The 18,184-nt window shown below is 43.1% G+C and overlaps 1 protein-coding gene across 1 annotated transcript in view; it reads left to right on the top strand.

The window, feature by feature from the left end:
- Positions 1-18,184, top strand: part of LOC140204373 (transmembrane 9 superfamily member 2-like) — a 96,795-nt gene that overhangs the window by 22,975 nt on the left and 55,636 nt on the right. The window contains exon 5 of the mRNA XM_072271067.1: positions 16,738-16,867. Coding sequence (XP_072127168.1) covers positions 16,738-16,867 — 130 coding nt within the window. The remainder of the gene's footprint in view (positions 1-16,737; positions 16,868-18,184) is intronic.

Below are 18,184 nucleotides of genomic sequence, written 5' to 3'. Positions count from 1 at the left end.
TGGACCGTAGCCCTCCCAACCATGTACTTATCCAAACTTCTCTTAAATGTTGCAATTGAATGTTCATCCAACACTTCCTCTGGTAGTTTGTCCCACACCCACAGGGGGATCTGTGGGCAAGAATGAGATTCCCAGATGGTATGTTACCTCCCGAGTGTCAGTGTCTGGGATATCTCGAATACAGTCCTCAACATTATCAACTGGGAGTTTGAAAAGTCAGAAATCGTGGTCCATGTAGGTACCAATGACATGGGGAGGATGAGTGATGAGGTTCTGCATAGGGTGTTCAGGGAGTTAGGTACTAAACTAAAGGACAGGACCTCCAGGGTTGTGATCTCAATATTGCTGCCCATGCAATGTGCTAGTGAGGCGAGAACTAGGAAGATTATGCAGTTTAATACGTGACCAAGGAGTTGGTGCCGGAGGAAGGGCATAAGATTTTTGGGTCATTGGGATCTCTTCCAGGGAAGATGGGACGTGTACAGAAGGGACAGTTTGCACCTGAACTGGAGTGAGACTAATATCCTAGAATGCCTACAAGATGGCTTTTTAGGGAAGCTCATGGTTGAGCCCACTAGAGGATCAGCTATTCTAGATTGGGTGTTGTGCAATGAACCAGAGCTGATTAGGAGCTTAAGGTTAAAAAATATATCCTTGGGGGCGAGGATAATATGTTTGATTCACCCTGTAATTTGAGAAGGAGAAGCTATAGTCAAATGTATCAGTATTACATTGGAGTAAAGGGAGTTACAGAGGCATGAGAGAGGATTTGGCCAAAATTGATTGGAAAAGAACACTGACAGGGATGACAGCAATAGCTGGAATTACTGGAAGCAATTCGGAAGACACAGCATATATACATTCCAAAGAGGAAGAGGTATCCCAAAGGAAAGATGACACAGCCATGGTTGACAAAGAAGTCAAAGCCAACATAAAATCCAAAGAGAAGGCATATAATAGAGCAAAAATTAGTGGGAAGTTGGAGGATTGGGAAGCTTTTTAATATTATTGGCTAGCTTACTTTTGTACTCCATCTTTTTTTTAATAATTTTTTTATTGTATTCCACCTTTACCTCCTTAATGAATTTTTCAGTGCCTTCTATTGGTTTTTAAGAGGATACCAAAAGTTTCTTCAGCTACATTAAGTGTAAAAGAGAGGCAAGAATGAATATTGGACAAGTGGTAAACAATGCTAGAGATGTAGTAATGGGGAGAAGCAAATGGTGGATAAACTGTATAAGTATTTTGCATCAGCCTTCCCTTCACTAGCAATATGGTGGAAGTTCCAGGTGTCTGGGGTCATGAAGTTACCATTACTAGAGAGAAGATTCTTGTGAAACTGAAGGGTCTGAAGGTAGGTAAATCACCTGGACCAGATGATGTACACTCCAGGGCTCTGATCAGGTGACTGAGGAGATAGTAGAGGTGCTAGTAATGATCTTTCTAGAATCACTTGATTCTGGAATGGTTCCAGAAGATTGGAAAATTGCATATGTCACTCCATTCTTCAAGAATGGAGAGAGGCAGAAGAAAGTAAACTATAGGCCAGTTTGTCTGACCTCAGTGGTTGGGAAGATGTTGAAGTTGATTGTTATAAGAATGAAGCCTTGGGTATTTATAGGCACATGATAAACTAGGCTGTAGTCAGCATGGTTTGCTTGAGGGAAAATCTTGCCTGACAAATCTGTTGGAATTATTTGAGGAAATAACAAGTGAGATAGACAACGGAGAATCACTTAATGTTGTGTTCTTGGATTTTCAGAAGGCCTTTGACAAGGTGCCACACATGAGGCTGCTTAACAATTTACAAGCCCATGGTATTACAGAAAAGATTCAGGCATGGATAAAGCGGTGTCTGACTGGCAGGAGGCAAAGAGTGAGAATGAAGGGAGCCTTTTCTGGTTGGCTGCTGGTGACTAGTGGTGTTCTGCAGGGGTCGATGTTAGGACTGATTCTTTTTACACAGCGATCCCCAACCACTGGGCCACAGAGCATGTGCTACCGGGCCACGAGGAAACGATGTGATTTGGTGATATGAGTCAGCTGTACCTCTCCTCATTCCCTGTCACGCGCACTGTTGAGATTGAACGCATGCGAGGTCATTATCCGCGCGTCATCCATGTCAGCGTGGGAAGGAGATCAACTCCTTGAGCTTGCAAATGATGGCGGGCTGAAAAGTATGTTTGACGTAACATCTCTGCCGGCATTCTGGATCAAAGTCAAGGCTAAATATCCTGAGATAGCCACGAAAGCACTGAAAACGTTGCTTCCATTTGCAACATATCTCTGCAATGAATACAACGAAAATTAAATTGCGGAATAAACTGAACAGAAGGAACCCGCTTTGCATATCGCTGTCTCCCATTACCCCTCGATAGGACAGTCTCGTTGCAGGAAAACAAGCCCAGGACTCCCACTGATTCAGAGAGATTGGTGTGTTGCAGTGATTTTATATGTTCATACGGGGAAACTATGTGCTGTGTGTTTAATATCCAAACGTTACTTAAAATTTTATGATGCTATTGACTGATAAGTGACTTATATAACTATATAACAATTACAGCACGGAAACAGGCGATCTCGGCCCTTCTAGTCCGTGCCGTACACTAGTCTCACCTAGTCCCACCGACCTGCACTCAGCCCATAATCCTCCATTCCTTTCCTGTCCATTTACCTATCCAATTTTTCTTTAAATGATAACATCGAACCTGCCGCTACCACTTCTACTGGAAGTTCGTTCAACGCTTATTTCAAGCTCCCCTGTCCTCCCCTATATTCATGTGAGGAAAATATGTGCTGTGTGTTTAATATTAAATTCGTTAGATAAACCTTTTTAGAAACGAAATTGAGTGTATTAGCCATTTATCAGCTATATTCCGGTTGTGATTAACACCCCCCCCCCCCCCCCCCAAACAGAATCGCCAAAAACGATTTGTAGGGAAAAAAACCTCGGCAGGTACACGCATGCACACTGGTGCCCGCACAAGGCTTCATGGTCATTGTAGTCTTTCTCGGGGTAAACACAATGTATTTGACTGCTACTCTTGTCCGTTGGCAACCCAACCCCCCCCACCCGGGTTGGCCGGTCTGCAAGAATATTATCAATTTTAAATTGGTCCGCAGTGCAAAAAAGGTTGGGGACCCCTGTTTTTACATATATGTCAATGATTTGGATGATGGAATTGATGGCTTTGTTGCAAAGTTTGCAGGTGTTATGAAGATAGGTGGAGGTGCAGGTAGTTTTGAGGAAGTAGAGAGGCTACAGAAGGACTTGGACAGATTAGGAGGATGGGCAAAGAAATGGCAGATGGAATTCAGTGTGGGGAAGTAAGTGGTCATTCACTTTGGTAGAAGAAATGAAAGGGTTGACTATTTTCTAAATGAAACGAAAATACAAAAAAATTGAGGTGCAAAGAGAATTGGGAGTCTTTGCGCAAGATTCCCTAAAAGTTAATTTGCAAGTTAGTCTGTGGTGAGGAAGGCAAATGCAATGTTAGCATTAATTTGAAGAGGGCTAGAATATAAAAGCGAGGATGTAATGTTGAGAGTTTGTAAAGCATTGGTGAGATCTCACGTGGAGTATTGTGAGCAGGTTTGAGCCCCGGATCTTAGAAAGGATGTGCTGAAACTGGAGATGGTTCAAAGAAGGTTCACAAAAATGATTCCAGGATTGAATGGCTTTTCATATGAAGAGCGTTTGCTGACTATGGACGTGTATTCAGTAGAATACTGAAGAATAAGGGGTTACCTCATTGAAACCTTTTGAATGATAAACAGCCTTGATAGAGTGGATGTGGAGAGAATGTTTCCTATGGTGGGAGAGGCTAAGACCAGAGGAGGCAACCTCAGAATAGAGGGGCGTCCTTTTAGAATGTAGATGAGGAGGATTTTTTTTACCCAGAGAATTGGTGAATCTGTGGAATCCTTTGCCACAGGCAGCTGTGGAGGCCAAGTCTTTATGTATATTTAAGGCAGAGATTGATAGATTCTTGATTGGTCAGGGCATGAAGGGATGTGGGGAGAAGGTAGGAGATTAGGGTTAAGAGGGAAATGGATCAGCCATGATGACATGGCAGAGCAGACTCGATGGATCCAATGGCCAATCCTGCTCCTATATCTTTCGGTCTTATATTAAACCTGATTCTGAGGTTAAAGGCATATTAATGTAATAACTATGTTGTGTGACAGGAAGAGGTAATAGTTCACAAGAGCATTGCAGTAACTAGCTCCTAAAATAAAAAAAAATGATTCTGTTTTGAATGAATTGGTGATGAAGCTAGTTATTTAAATATGGTAATTATGTGGATGGTAAGTTGGAGACATATTTGCCAATTAGATCAGGAGGTGTCATGGTAGATGAGCAGTGGCAAATATTTTTTAAAATTATGGTACATCGGTGAAAGGAAATGGACGGCTATGTGGGAGGGAAGGTTTCGATTGATCTTATGGTAGGTTAAAGGGTCAGCCTATCACCTGTCCAGCTCTTGGCTCTATCCCTCCCCCTCAGGGCCCCAAACAGTCCTTCCAGGTGAGGCCACATCGGGAGCGCCGGACGCAGTATATTACCCCAATCGACTCACAGGTGAATGGAGAGCCTGTACTGTACTAAATATTGCTATGTTCTAAATATTGCTAATTCTCAATAGATGGACATGGAGATTCCATTGGCAAAATGATTGTCCCTTTATAGGTGAAGTGGAAGATGGTATTAGACTGAAAGAAAATGTTCATAAGGTTGTAGAGAATGCCAAGTCTGAAGATGTGGGAAAAATTTGGGAAGAAAATAAACAAGAATTTTTTTCTTAATCTGAAATTCAAATACATAATAGAGAGCAAGGAGTTCCCTTTGCAGCTGAGTTGAGGTTTAATGGGGAAAAGAAAATTAAGAACACAAGCATTTGGAATGTTTTTGACAGTACAAAATATAAACCATACCAAATATCAAAATAATCAAGGGACAATAGAATAAGACACTTCAAACAATTAATTTAGTACAAACAACACACATCAAAGTTGCTGGTGAACGCAGCAGGCCAGGCAGCATCTGTAGGAAGAGGTGCAGTCGACGTTTCAGGCTGAGACCCTTCGTCAGGACTAACTGAAGGAAGAGTGAGTAAGGGATTTGAAAGTTGGAGGACGAGGGGGGATCCAAAATGATAGGAGAAGATGGGAGGGGGAGGGATAGAGCCAAGAGCTGGACAGGTGATAGGCAAAAGGGATACGAGAGGATCATGGGACAGGAGGAACGGGAAGAAAGACAAGGGGGGGGGGGGACCCAGAGGATGGCAAGGGGTATATTCAGAGGGACAGAGGGAGAAAAAGGAGAGTGAGAGAAAGAATGTGTGCATAAAAAAAAGTAACAGATGGGGTACGAGGGGGAGGTGGGGCCTTAGCGGAAGTTAGAGAAGTCGATGTTCATGCCATCAGGTTAGAGGCTACCCAGACGGAATATAAGGTGTTGTTCCTCCAACCTGAGTGTGGCTTCATCTTTACAGTAGAGGAGGCCGTGGACAGACATGTCAGAACGGGAATGGGACGTGGAATTAAAATGTGTGGCCACTGGGAGATCCTGCTTTCTCTGGCGGACAGAGCGTAGATGTTCAGCAAAGCGGTCTCCCAGTCTGCGTCGGGTCTTGCCAATATATAAAAGGCCACATCGGGAGCGCCGGACGCAGTATATTACCCCAATCGACTCACAGGTGAAGTGTTGCCTCACCTGGAAGGACTGTTTGGGGCCCTGAATGGTGGTAAGGGAGGAAGTGTAAGGGCATGTGTAGCACTTGTTCCGCTTACACGGATAAGTGCCTGGAGAGAGATCAGTGGGGAGGGATAGGGGGGACGAATGGACAAGGGAGTTGTGTAGGGAGCGATCCCTGCGGAATGCGGGGGGGGGAGGAGGGAAAGATGTGCTTAGTGGTGGGATCCCGTTGGAGGTGGCGGAAGTTATGGAGAATAATATGTTGGACCCGGAGGCTGGTGGGGTGGTAGGTGAGGACCAGGGGAATCCTATTCCTAGTGGGGTGGCGGGAGGATGGAGTGAGAGCAGATGTACGTGAAATGGGGGAGATGCGTTTAAGAGCAGAGTTGATAGTGGAGGAAGGGAAGCCCCTTTCTTTAAGAAAGGAAGACATCTCCCTCGTCCTAGAATGAAAAGCCTCATCCTGAGAGCAGATGCGGCGGAGACGGAGGAATTGCGAGAAGGGGATGGTGTTTTTGCAAGAGACAGGGTGAGAAGAGCAATAGTCAAGATACCTGTGAGAGTCAGTAGGCTTATGGTAGACATCAGTGGATAAGCTGTCTCCAGAGACAGAGACAGAAAGATCTAGAAAGGGGAGGGAGGTGTCGGAAATGGACCAGGTAAACTTGAGGGCAGGGTGAAAGTTGGAGGCAAAGTTAATAAAGTCAACGAGTTCTGCATGCGTGCAGGAAGCAGCACCAATGCAGTCGTCGATGTAGCGAAGGAAAAGTGGGGGACAGATACCAGAATAGGTACGGAACATAGATTGTTCCACAAACCCAACAAAAAGGCAGGCATAGCTAGGACCCATACGGGTGCCCATAGCTACACCTTTAGTTTGGAGGAAGTGGGAGAAGCCAAAGGAGAAATTATTAAGAGTAAGGACTAATTCCGTTGGACGGAGCAGAGTGGTGGTAGAGGGGAACTGATTAGGTCTGGAATCCAAAAAGAAGCGTAGAGCTTTGAGACCTTCCTGATGTGGGATGGAAATATATAGGGACTGGACATCCATGGTGAAAATAAAGCGGTGGGGGCCAGGGAACTTAAAATCATCGAAAAGTTGAAGAGCGTGAGAAGTGTCACGAACATAGGTCGGAAGGGATTGAACAAGGGGGGATAAAACTGTGTCGAGGTATGCAGAAACGAGTTCGGTGGGGCAGCAGCAAGCTGAGACAATAGGTCTGCCAGGTCAGGCAGGTTTGTGGATCTTGGGTAGGAGGTAGATACGGGAAGTGCGAGGTGTGGGAACTGTAAGGTTGGTAGCAGTGAATGGGAGATCCCCTGAGCGGATAAAGTCGGTGATGGTGTGGGAGACAATGGCCTGGTGCTCCTTAGTGGGGTCATGATCGAGGGGTAAATAAGAGGAGGTATGCGCGAGTTGTTGCTGTGCCTCGGCAAGGTAGAGGTCAGTACAAAGCTGAGTTGGGTAAATCTAGACAACTGGCACAAGAATGAAAGTGGATGGGAATCTGAGAAAAAATGAGTTGCAGAGCTAAAGTGGAATGAAAAGATGAGGAGTAAGACTGATTGGTTTTTCTGGTTGGCAATATGGACTTGACTGGCCAAGTGCTCCTTCCTGGGAGTATTGAGGAAAAAGAGTTGTGGAGCAAGCTGCCAGCGAAAGTGGTGCACATGGGTTTGATTTCAATACTTCGAGAAGTTTGGATAAGTACATGGATAAGAAGGGTGTGGGTATGATCCAGGTACGAATTGATGAGACTAGGCAGAATAACAGGTTTGGCATGGACTAGATGGGCTGAAGTGCCTGCTTATGTGCTGTTAAGCTCTATAAATCTAAGGCTACGTCTACACTTGACCGAATAAATCTGTAACCAAAGCTTTTTCCTCTTTGTTTTGACCCTCTGTCCACATTGAAATGGCGTTTTCCTCTCCCAAAAATGGAGATTTTCAGAAATGCTTTCCAGCGTAAATAAATCTGAAAACGCCTAATATCCAGCGTAGTGTGTATGGGGTAACCGGCTATTTTTAAAAGTGCTGTCATGACGTGCCGGAACAAATGGTGGCAGCAGCGCGGCATTTCATTGTTTTCTTGAACACAACCACAACAATGTCTGACAATAGATGTGTAACATCCTAATGTAACATTGTATAGAAATACAAGATAACACTGATGCAGACATGTTTTATACATCTAACAAGATGCTTTATTAATGTATTGCTTGTGCAAGCATTCAATAGATGCAATTGTCACTTTTGCCCAGTAACTCGTTTTATTACACATCTTAAATACAGCAAAATAATACACAAAAACATGGCAAAAGTAAAGGCAAACAAATGAGATAACAGCAAATTTCACTTTTGCCCAGTAACAAGCCTAATTGCATTTAGTTGTAGCTGTTGTCCCTTTCATCGGTGAAGAGACTTTGGCTGTAGGAAATGTTTCTGGACAAACGCGCACCAAGTCTTTCATTTGGCAATTTCCTTTCAAGTTTTTCTAGTCTGTAACTGGACAAATGCGCACCAAGTATACAGTTTCCTCTTCGCTTGTTGTCTGTGTGTCCTGCACATGCCCAGTAGGAGGAAATTCCCCCAAATTTCCATTTTAATGTGGACAGAGGTATTTTTAAAAACGGCTAGTGTGGATGCCTGTCGTTTTTACGCGAAACTGGACATTTTCAAAATTATCTGGTCTAGTGTGGACGTAGCCTCAGTGTTAATTTTCAGGATTGCAAACTGTGATGAGACAAGTGGGTCAGAACCACTGTTAGCAGTGTGTCAGCTGAGGCAAAGGAATGAAGATGATGGAATTGTTTACGCATTAGAATTAAAGAATGATTTCAGTTAAAGTTTTGAGTTTTTCACATTGATTTTTTTTTACAACTCTTTAACCTTTGTCAGTGCTGATCAAACTGCTAACCAGTGGTAGTTTCACTCATCCCCACGTTGTCAGCTGAGGATGTTACCTGGTCATTATGTAAGCTGAGACAGAAAACATAGAGCCAATGTTTTAATGCAGCCACACGATGTACAGGTTCATGTGGTTGGACCAACAGTCAGAATTAGGTAAATGAGTAAAATGGTGTTGCTTATTTTCCTAAAGCTTGCTATACAGAGGGCAGATTTCAGTTGTATTCAAATCATTCAAAAAATTAAAAAGTGGCATCTTTTTTTGCATTGCCAGTTAATTAGTATTTCTAAAATAATTGGAGGTATGTATTTTATTGGTTAGGTAAGGGAGAATTTTAGAGAAACGGCAAATAGGCCCTTCTGGCTCTATGGCTCTGTGCCCAGCAACCCCCAACAACCCCTGATTTAATCCTAACCTCACCATGGGACAATTTATAATGACCAATTAACACATCTTTGGGCTGTGTGAGGAAACCAGAACACCTGGAGAAAACGTGCATTCCACAGGGATAATGTGCAAACTCCTTACAGAAAATGCTGGGATTACAGGTTTCCCCCGCCATCCGAAGGTAGAGCCTTCCTATGAAACGGTTCGTAAGCCGGAATGTCATAAAGCAAAGAAGCAATTACCATTTATTTATATGGGAAAATTTTTGTGAGCGTTCGCAGACCCAAAAATAACCTACAAAATCATGCCAAATAACACATAAAACCTAAAATAACAGTAACATATAGTAAAAGCAGGAATGATACGATAAATACACAGCCTATATAAAGTAGAAGTACTTTTCCACAATCATTCCCTGAACTGTTCTCCGTAGCGAAAATCTCACGCGAGCGCCGTCAGCAAAAACACGGCGCAAGTGCTGTCCAGTAACCTTTAAGCTATGAAACTGCCAAATCGTACCAAATAACACGTAAAAATACACAGCCTATATAAAGTAGAAATAATGTATGTACAGTGTAGTATCATTTATGGGAATTTGGAAGAGATCGAGCACACTGATGATGGTGTGTTAGGCTGAGTCGTCGCAGGTTGGGGTGGTGCAGTGGCCCCACACCCTCCAGGCAGCGACCCGATACCGATCCGCGAAGCGTGCAGCGTAGCCGGAGGCACACAGCACATCTTTAAGAAAAAGCTGAAATAAACATGCTAATTAATTAGGTGCCGCCCAGCACGTAATTAATTGGTTTCTTTATTTCGGCTTTTTTCTTAAAGATGCACTGGGTGTGTTCCGGCTACCGCTGCATTCTCCGCGGATCAGTATCTGTGTGCGGCCCGGGGTTTGGGTGGTGGGACACTGGGGTGTCGTCTGTTTCCATCAGGGCAAGCAGGTCATCTTCTTCTATGTCTGCCTGCCTCGATATCGAAGGTCGAGGTTCGTCGTCTGCTGTGGCTGATGTGGAAGTCTTGAAAAACGACAGTTTGCTTGACTGCTGAGCCTCGCGCATTTTTCTATCATACAGTTCTTTGTAAGGACTCAAACTATCTTGCAAATATGCCCTAAACTAACATACCCTTTCAAAATTAAAGTCGTACTTTATCATTACTCATTTGGTTTCAATTGTTATCCCTTCCTCTTCCAATTGCATCAGCTCTTCATCTATCAGTTCTTGGTTATGGGATGCCAAACTCACTGTGTCCTTACTTCTTTCACCATGATCAAAATGCTTAATTATGTCTAGTTTTATGCTAAGTGTAACATCCTTATGAGCTCTTTTAGGCTTTTCTGATACCTTAGAACTCATCTTGCTAAGGGCTGCTCACAGACACGTGTTTAAGCAATACCGACGAGAATGCCGTTCCCAGGGAGAGTGGTTGCTCGGGGCGTGCACTGATTTTTTTTTCGCACGCTGCCTTTTTTCGTAACAGTGAAAACACCTTCTGTTAGCGAAAACAGGGAACTAATGTAGGTCTTCCGTAACGTGAGGTTTCGTAAAGCGAACGTTCAAAAAGCGGGGGACACCTGTATCTGTTTATTTACAGTGGCATGCAAAAGTTTGTGTTGCAGCCAGTGGCACGGGGAATATTTACTGGTAGAGGGAAGAATGAATTCAATTAAATACCAGCAAGTTCTGGAAGCAGACATCACACCATCTGTAAAAAGCTGAAGATGAAAAGAGGGTGGCTTCTACAACAGGATAATGAACCTAAACACACCTCAAAATCCACAATGGACTACCTCAAGAGGCACAAGCTGAAGGTTTTGCCATGGCCCTCACAGTCCCCTGACCTATACATTATTGAGGATCTGTGGATAGACCTCAAAAGAGCAGTGATGGCCCAAGAATCTCACAGAACTACAAGCCTTTTGCAAGGAAGAATGGGCGAAAATCCCCCAAACAAGAATTGAAAGACTCTTAGCTGGCTACAAAAAGCATTTACAAGCTGTGATACTTGCCAAAGGGGGTATTACTAAGTACTGCCATGCAGGGTGCCCAAACTTTTGCTTCAGGCCCTTTTCTTTTTTTGTTATTTTGAAACTGTAAAAGATGGAAATAAAAAAGTTTTCTTGCTTAAAGTATTAAAGAAATATGTCATCTTTAACTTTATGCCTTTTGGAAATTAGTTCATCTTTTACTCAGCTGTTCACAGTAACAGAAATTTTGACCGGGGTGCCCGAACTTTTGCATGCCACTGTATTTATTTTTATTCATTCATTTACGGGATGTGGGCGTCACCAGCTAAGCCATCCCTGAACTCTGAACTCCTATGCTAGCATGGAAGTACCATGGTAATGTATGAAATACATGACACCTTTAACCATGTGGAAACTTGAGGACAATTGGCATATTCCAGGGCCCTGGTGTTTGGGGAATACAAAATGCTTGAACGGAAAGGTCACTGTTACTGAGCTCAGAACAACTGAAACAGATGAGGGGCGCTGAGTATCCTCCATTATGTCAGGCAGTGTCCAGCTCAAAGCCTCATAATTAATGGGTGTAATTCAAAGGGACAGACATCTTTAGGATGTATATTGGTGGAGTGATGACATCTTAATCGTGTGCATTATGATACAGAGACTGCAAATGCTGGGATATGGAGCAAAAGCAAGCTACTGGAAGAACTCATTTGGTCAGGCAGCATCTGAGGAGACAAAGGGATAGCTGACGTTTAGGATCAAGATATTGTAACATGAATGAGAGTTCAAAGAGGAGATGTGCAGTATGAAGAAGTGAGGTAGGAGCTGACCACTATTGGGTAGAGTCATATGGGTGCGGGAGGGGTGAAGATTAGTGCCTGAGGCTGCCAGGTGATTACATATGCTGCATGTTATGGACCCTGATAGAGGAAGGTGAGGAGTGGAACCAGACAAGTCCATAAGACTATGAGACATAGAAGTAGAATTCGGTCAATCAGCTCATCGAGTCTTCTCCACCATTCCATCATGCCTGATTTATGATCCCTTTCAACCCCATTTTCCTGCTTTCTCCCTGTAACCTTTGATGCCCTGACTAATCAAGAACCTATCAATCTCCACTTTAAATATACCCAGTGACCTGCCCTCCACAGATTCACCACTCTCTGGCTAAAGAAATACCTCCTCATCTCTGGTCTAAAGAGAACCCCCTCCCCCCACCCTGTGTCCTCTAACACAGAGTTCCCCAACTGCAGGAAGCTTTCAGTATTCAATAGGTTTTAAGTGAGGGTCGTTGGACAGAATAGGAGGAGGAGGAGATAGGAACTAAGTTGACTTTGTGTGTGTGATAGGCAGATGGAACAGGGGATTGGGGTCCATGGGATTATTGGAAAGGAGAAATGTGTGAGGACTTGGGTGGATCAGGAGGGAGAGAAAAGGGCAGGGAGCAGGTTTTTGGAAGCTGGAAAATTCAGTTTTCATGTCTGGTTGTAGACTACCCCGGTGGAATATGAAATGATGTTCCTCTAGTTTTAGGTTTGGTCCCACCCTGGTTAATGGAGGCAGTTGAGGGTAGGCAAGTGGTGTGGGAATGGGGAGGGAGTTAAAATGGCTAGCAACTGGGACTTCAGGATGGCCTCAGTTGGCAGAATACATGCATTCAGCAAAGTGGTTGCCCAGTCCGTGCTTGGTTTCACAAGAGGCTACACCGAGAGCACCAAATGTGATTAAAAACGAGGTGAAATCTCTGCCCCACCTAGAAGGGTTGTTTAAGGGCCTTGGGTGGCTGTGAATGAGGAGGTGAAGAGATGGGTTGCACCCTACTGATGCAGGGGAAGGTTCCTGGGGATAGGGAGAGATGAATAAATGTGAGTGGACCCTCTTGAAAGCAGAAAGCGGTGCGGCGGGAATGGGGTGATTGGTCAACAAACAATCTGCTGGAGGAACTCAGCAGGTCGAATGGTATCTGGAGAAAGGAACTTGGCATTTCTGATTGAAAGCAACACACACAAGATCCTGGAGGAACTCAGCAGGCCAGGCAGAATCTATGGAAAGGAGGAATATCGACATTTCGGGCCAAACCTCTTCCGCAGGACTGAGCTCCTTTGTACTCATTTCCATTTCTGATTGAAACCCTGCATTGGGACTGAGGGAAGGTGGCCAGTGAGGAAGGATTCGGAGGTGATTGGTGAACTGAGGAGGGGTGTGTGATGAGCAAGTAGGGGAGAGGAGGGGGTAATGTTGATGGTGGAGGATGGTTGCTGGCAAGAGTGGTTGGAATGACTGGAGTAGACTGGGAATTTCTTCAGCAATAGTTGCACAGAATGTGTTTTATGTGTAGATAGTCACAAAATGGTATTCTAATTAAAACACACCATTCTAGGAATATATGGAATAGAGAGTAAGGGATTGATTCGGAAGGATTCGAAGCCCCCCAGAGAGTGTGCAGAAAAATTGAGATTAGTTCCAGAATCGGGAATAGTTTTTGCAAGGTTGTGTAGGAATAGTTGGAGCTATTATTGAAGCAAAGAAATTGGTTTGGTACAACTTCAAGTAAGTTTATTATCAGAGTACATATGTAGTATATCATATACAACCTTGAGGTTCATTTTGCTGCAGGCAATCATAGTAAGTATAAGAAACTCAATAGCTTTAATGAAAGACTGCACCCAACAGGATGGACAAACAAACCAATGTGCAAAAAAAAACACTGCAAATAAAGAAAGAGGGAAAAAAGAAAGAATAAAAAGAATAAATAAATAAGCGCTAAATATCAAGAACATGAATTGAAGAGTGAGCCCATGGGTTATGGAAACAGTTCTGTGATGGGGGCGAGTTAAGTTATCCCTACTGGTTCAAGGTGGTGGAAGGGTAATAACTCTTCCTGAATCTGATGGTGTGGGTCCTGAGATTCCTGTACCTCATTCCTGAAAGTAACAGTGAGGAAAAGGACATAGCCTGGATGGTGGGGTCCTTGATGATAGACGCTGCTTTCCTGTGACAGCATTCTGTGTAGATGTGCCCACTGGTAGGAAGGGCTTTACCTGTGATGGACTGGGCCGTATCCTTTACTTTTGTAGGATTTTCCATTCAAGGGCATTGGTATTTCCATATCAGTCTGTGTTGCAGCCAGTCAATGTATTCTCCACCACACATCAATAGAAGTTTGTCTAGTTTTAAATGACATGCTGAATCCTCACAAACTTCTAAGAAAGTAGAGGCACTGCCATTTGTTCTTCGTAATTGATAACACTGAGAAATTTAAAACTGCTGACCCTCCTCACCTCTGATCCCCTGATGAGGACAGACTCATGGACCTCCGTTTCCTCCTCCTCTAGTAAATAATCAGCTATTTGTTTTTGCTGATGTTGAGTGACAGGTTGTTGTTGTGGCACCATTCAACTAGATATTCAGACTCCCTCCCATTTGCTGACTACTTTTGATTTGACCAATGACAAAGGTATCATCAGCAAACTTAAATATGGCATTGGTGATGTGCTTGGCCACACAGCCATAATTGTAAAGCGAGTAGATCAGGGTGCTAAACACACAGCCTTGTGGTGCACCTGTGCTCATAGAGATCATTGAGGAGATGTCGTTGCCAATCTAAACTGACTGGGAGGAAATTGAGGATCCAATTGCACAAAGAGGTATTGAGGTCAAGGTCTCAATTAGTTTTGAGGAGCTGATACTATTGAATGTCAAATTGTAGTTCATATATCTTTGCTGCCCAGGTGTTCTAGGGTTGAGTGAAGAGCACCTGCTGTGGACCTATTGCTCCTGCAGGCAAATTGGAGCGGATCCAAGTAGCTTCTCAGGCAGGATTCGATACCTTTCATCACTATCCTCTCAAAGTACTTCGTCACAATTGATGTAAGTGCTACTGGATGATAGAGGCAGGTTACCACGTCCTTCTTGGCACCAGTTTAATTGAAGCCGGCTTGAAGCAAGTGTTCTGACTGCTGAAGCAAGAGGTTAAAGATATTGGTGAACATTTGAGCAGTTGACCTGCACAGTCGTTTGGTACTTGGTCAGGTAGCCCGCCTGACCTGAGCGCTTTCTGTGGGTTGTTTTTGCCGGGGGTGGTAATGGGAACAAACTCCCACTACCTATTAAGTGCGCCCAATGGCGTGCGCTTCAAATAGCCTTCAAATAGCTTCTGGCCTTCACGTGTGGCTTAACTACTAAGCTTGGTGGAACCGTTTCTATTGACTGGAGAAGGGGGAAAAGGTGGGTTACTGGTGTCTTAAACTAGTCTCTTCGGACAGATGGGGCTTTCCAGCTGTGGTTGGCAGCTCATCTAGGAGAAAGAAAACTCTGATCTGAAACCTCCGTTGCCTTACGGCTATACTCACTCATGGGGAAGGATTCTAGAGTAAACCTTGAGGGAAAATTCTGGAGCTGGAGTCCCTACGGCAGTCATACATTGAGTTCAATGCTGACTGGCAACTCCTGCGATGCTGCTAGTACCAAACTGTATCTGTTTCTGTCCTTTCTTTGGGTTCATCAGATGTGTGGAGAGGGGGAGCTTGCTACATGGGCTACAGCCTGCCCTCCATATTATACTGCCCAGACCTGTAGACCTAGACAGCTAGGATGCAATATCTATGGTCAACTGACCAATGGAGGACTTCACCTCACCCTCCTGAAAGATGAGTAAAGTATGATTAGTAAATGCAAATAGAAGGAGTATATATTTAACATTTTGGGCAAAATATGCAAAGGGAAATATGTATGTGTAGTAAAACAGTGCAGGGGATAGTTATGAAATGAAGTTCAATGGGTGGAAGGGTGGTTGGAATAAAACAAGTTGGTGTGTCTAGAATTTGTAGAAATGTAGAGCAGAGAGAAGTTCTGTGAAATTCTCTGGTCCACAATTACATGTTTTTATCAAGTTCCATTCATCTACCTTTGCTGCTCGGTTAAGCAATGCCATTGTTTTGGCATTCTTATCCTTGGTTACTAATCAATTATGACATGGTCCATCCTTATCTCAATAACCTACAACCATCAAATTTTAATGGTCATCCAGTTGTGCATCCCTGAGTTTAGTCACCACCTTTCACAATCCTCTACCTTTCCTCCTTTTACAATAGTCCTTTGCTCACGCTGTCTTCTATCATTTTATTGCTTTGTGTCAGAACTTCAATATTGGACTTTGTGTGGTCGCATTCCTGTGTAGCAACTTCCATTGCTGCTTGACCTGCTGAGTTCCTCCAGCATTGTATGTTTGTAGCACCTTTCAGTTTTCTATCTTTAAGTGGGCTATATAAATACACCTTTTGCTAGCTAATTCAAACAAAAAGTAACCCAATTTTTATCACACACACAAGAAAAGATGCTGGAAATCCAGAACAATGCACTCAAAATGTTGGAGGAGGTACTCAGCAGATCAGGCAGCATCCGTGGCAGGGTTTCCAACCCGAGGTTTATGGACCCCTTGGTTAATGGTAAGACACCATGGTATAAAAAAAGGTTTTAAACCCCCTGATCTATGGAAATGAATAAACAGTTAATATTTTGGGCAGAGATACTTCATCAGGACAGATGAAGGGTCTTGGTCCAAAACGCTGTCAGTTTATTTATTTCCATCAATGCTGGCTATTGCTGACCTGTTGAGTTCTTCTAGCATTTTGTGGGTGTTATTGCCAATCATTATTTTTAGAATTTGAGAACCTTTCCAGGATCTCCTGAGTTTCATTTTGTTTTTAATCTTAATATTTTAATGTTAATTTGTAATTTGTAGCAATGTTGGTGTTGTGCCTTTTGTAGGATCATTGATAACATGCCTGTCACATGGTGCTACGATGTAGAAGATGGCCAAAAGTTTTGTAATCCGGGATTTCCTATTGGATGCTTTGTTACTCAGGATGGCCGTCCAAAGGATGCCTGTGTCATCAATGTAAGTTCTGCTTGAAACGTGTATGTATTCAAATAGTAGACAATAATTTTCATTGATAGTTGGCATGTTAATCAGATTAACATTATTCCTTATACAGATAAGAAATGCACACTTTTTGTTAGCGTTGTTGGATTCTGTCCACTTCGTCCGGTGGTCTACCAACTCTCTCCATTCGCGTCTTCTCTACTCATCTCTCCCCAGCAAAAGACTGTGTAATCCCTGCACCCAGACCCACAAGAAAGAATAATATCCCTCTCATTGGATAGCCCACATTCCAAAGCCCTGTTATCGCTAGTCATAACCTAAACATTACTGCTACAGAGAAACCATTACATTTGCAGTGAAACCTTACAGCGCATTACAGAGGTGTACAGTAACAGGAGTCTCGTAGGGAAAGAAGTGAAGGCTAAAGATGCGAGATTGCATGGAGGCTCTTGTACCATTGATAAGAGACGTTCCATTCAAATTTGTAGGTAAGAGTTAATGAATCAGTTTTCCCATATTCAAATAATGCAATACCAGAGAACTTCCCAGAATCATACAGAATTGTAACCACCAGTGGACACACTGAACAATTGCATATACATACTGTGACCACCAGGAAACATACTAAACTGTTAAATGTATGTAAGTAGTTCTGTAAAATACAAGCAGACATAAATGTTAAACTGCACAGAAAATAGTAATCCAACAGCGGGTACATGCTTTGTAAACCCGTCATTTTCATCTGAGCAGCATGTTCTTTTGTTCCTTTTGACTGTTAAACTTCAGGGGAAGCTGTGTGTCACTGCTGTTTATTGCAGCTGTCACTTGTGATAGCAGGTCCTACGTTCAAAGCATTCTGTGCACTTCCCAGAGTTCCTTACCGAATTTATCAATGTTTATGGGCATGTTTTGTATTTTACATACTTGTTCAACTTTTTCAGTCCACCTGTAAGAATTGTAAAGTTAGTGTGCCAGACTGCTCACTTTTGCTAATGCAATCTGATATGACAATTATTTCATTTGCATTTTGTAAGTTGCAGACCAGAGCTGTTACCAGTAACCCGTGTAATCAGACAAGATTATATTCTGCTTCTGAATTATGATCCTGTGGTATTGAATCTTAATATTTTGTAGGCATTTGTTGCTGCTTTATGCATGTCTCTGAAGCCACTGATGTCATTCTGTATGTTTGCACTTTAGTGTAAATGTTCATTTATCTTCAATGAATGTCTCATCAGTTTCATAGATTTTTGTTGATCAATACCTCCCATTTGGCTTGATTATGAAAATGATTAGAACTTGATTATTTTCTATCATTTTCATACTTTATAC

The sequence above is a fragment of the Mobula birostris genome, chromosome 10 (genome assembly GCF_030028105.1).
Source record: "Mobula birostris isolate sMobBir1 chromosome 10, sMobBir1.hap1, whole genome shotgun sequence".
In the NCBI taxonomy this organism is placed as follows: Eukaryota; Metazoa; Chordata; class Chondrichthyes; order Myliobatiformes; family Myliobatidae; genus Mobula; species Mobula birostris.
This window is presented reverse-complemented; position numbering and strand designations above follow the sequence as displayed.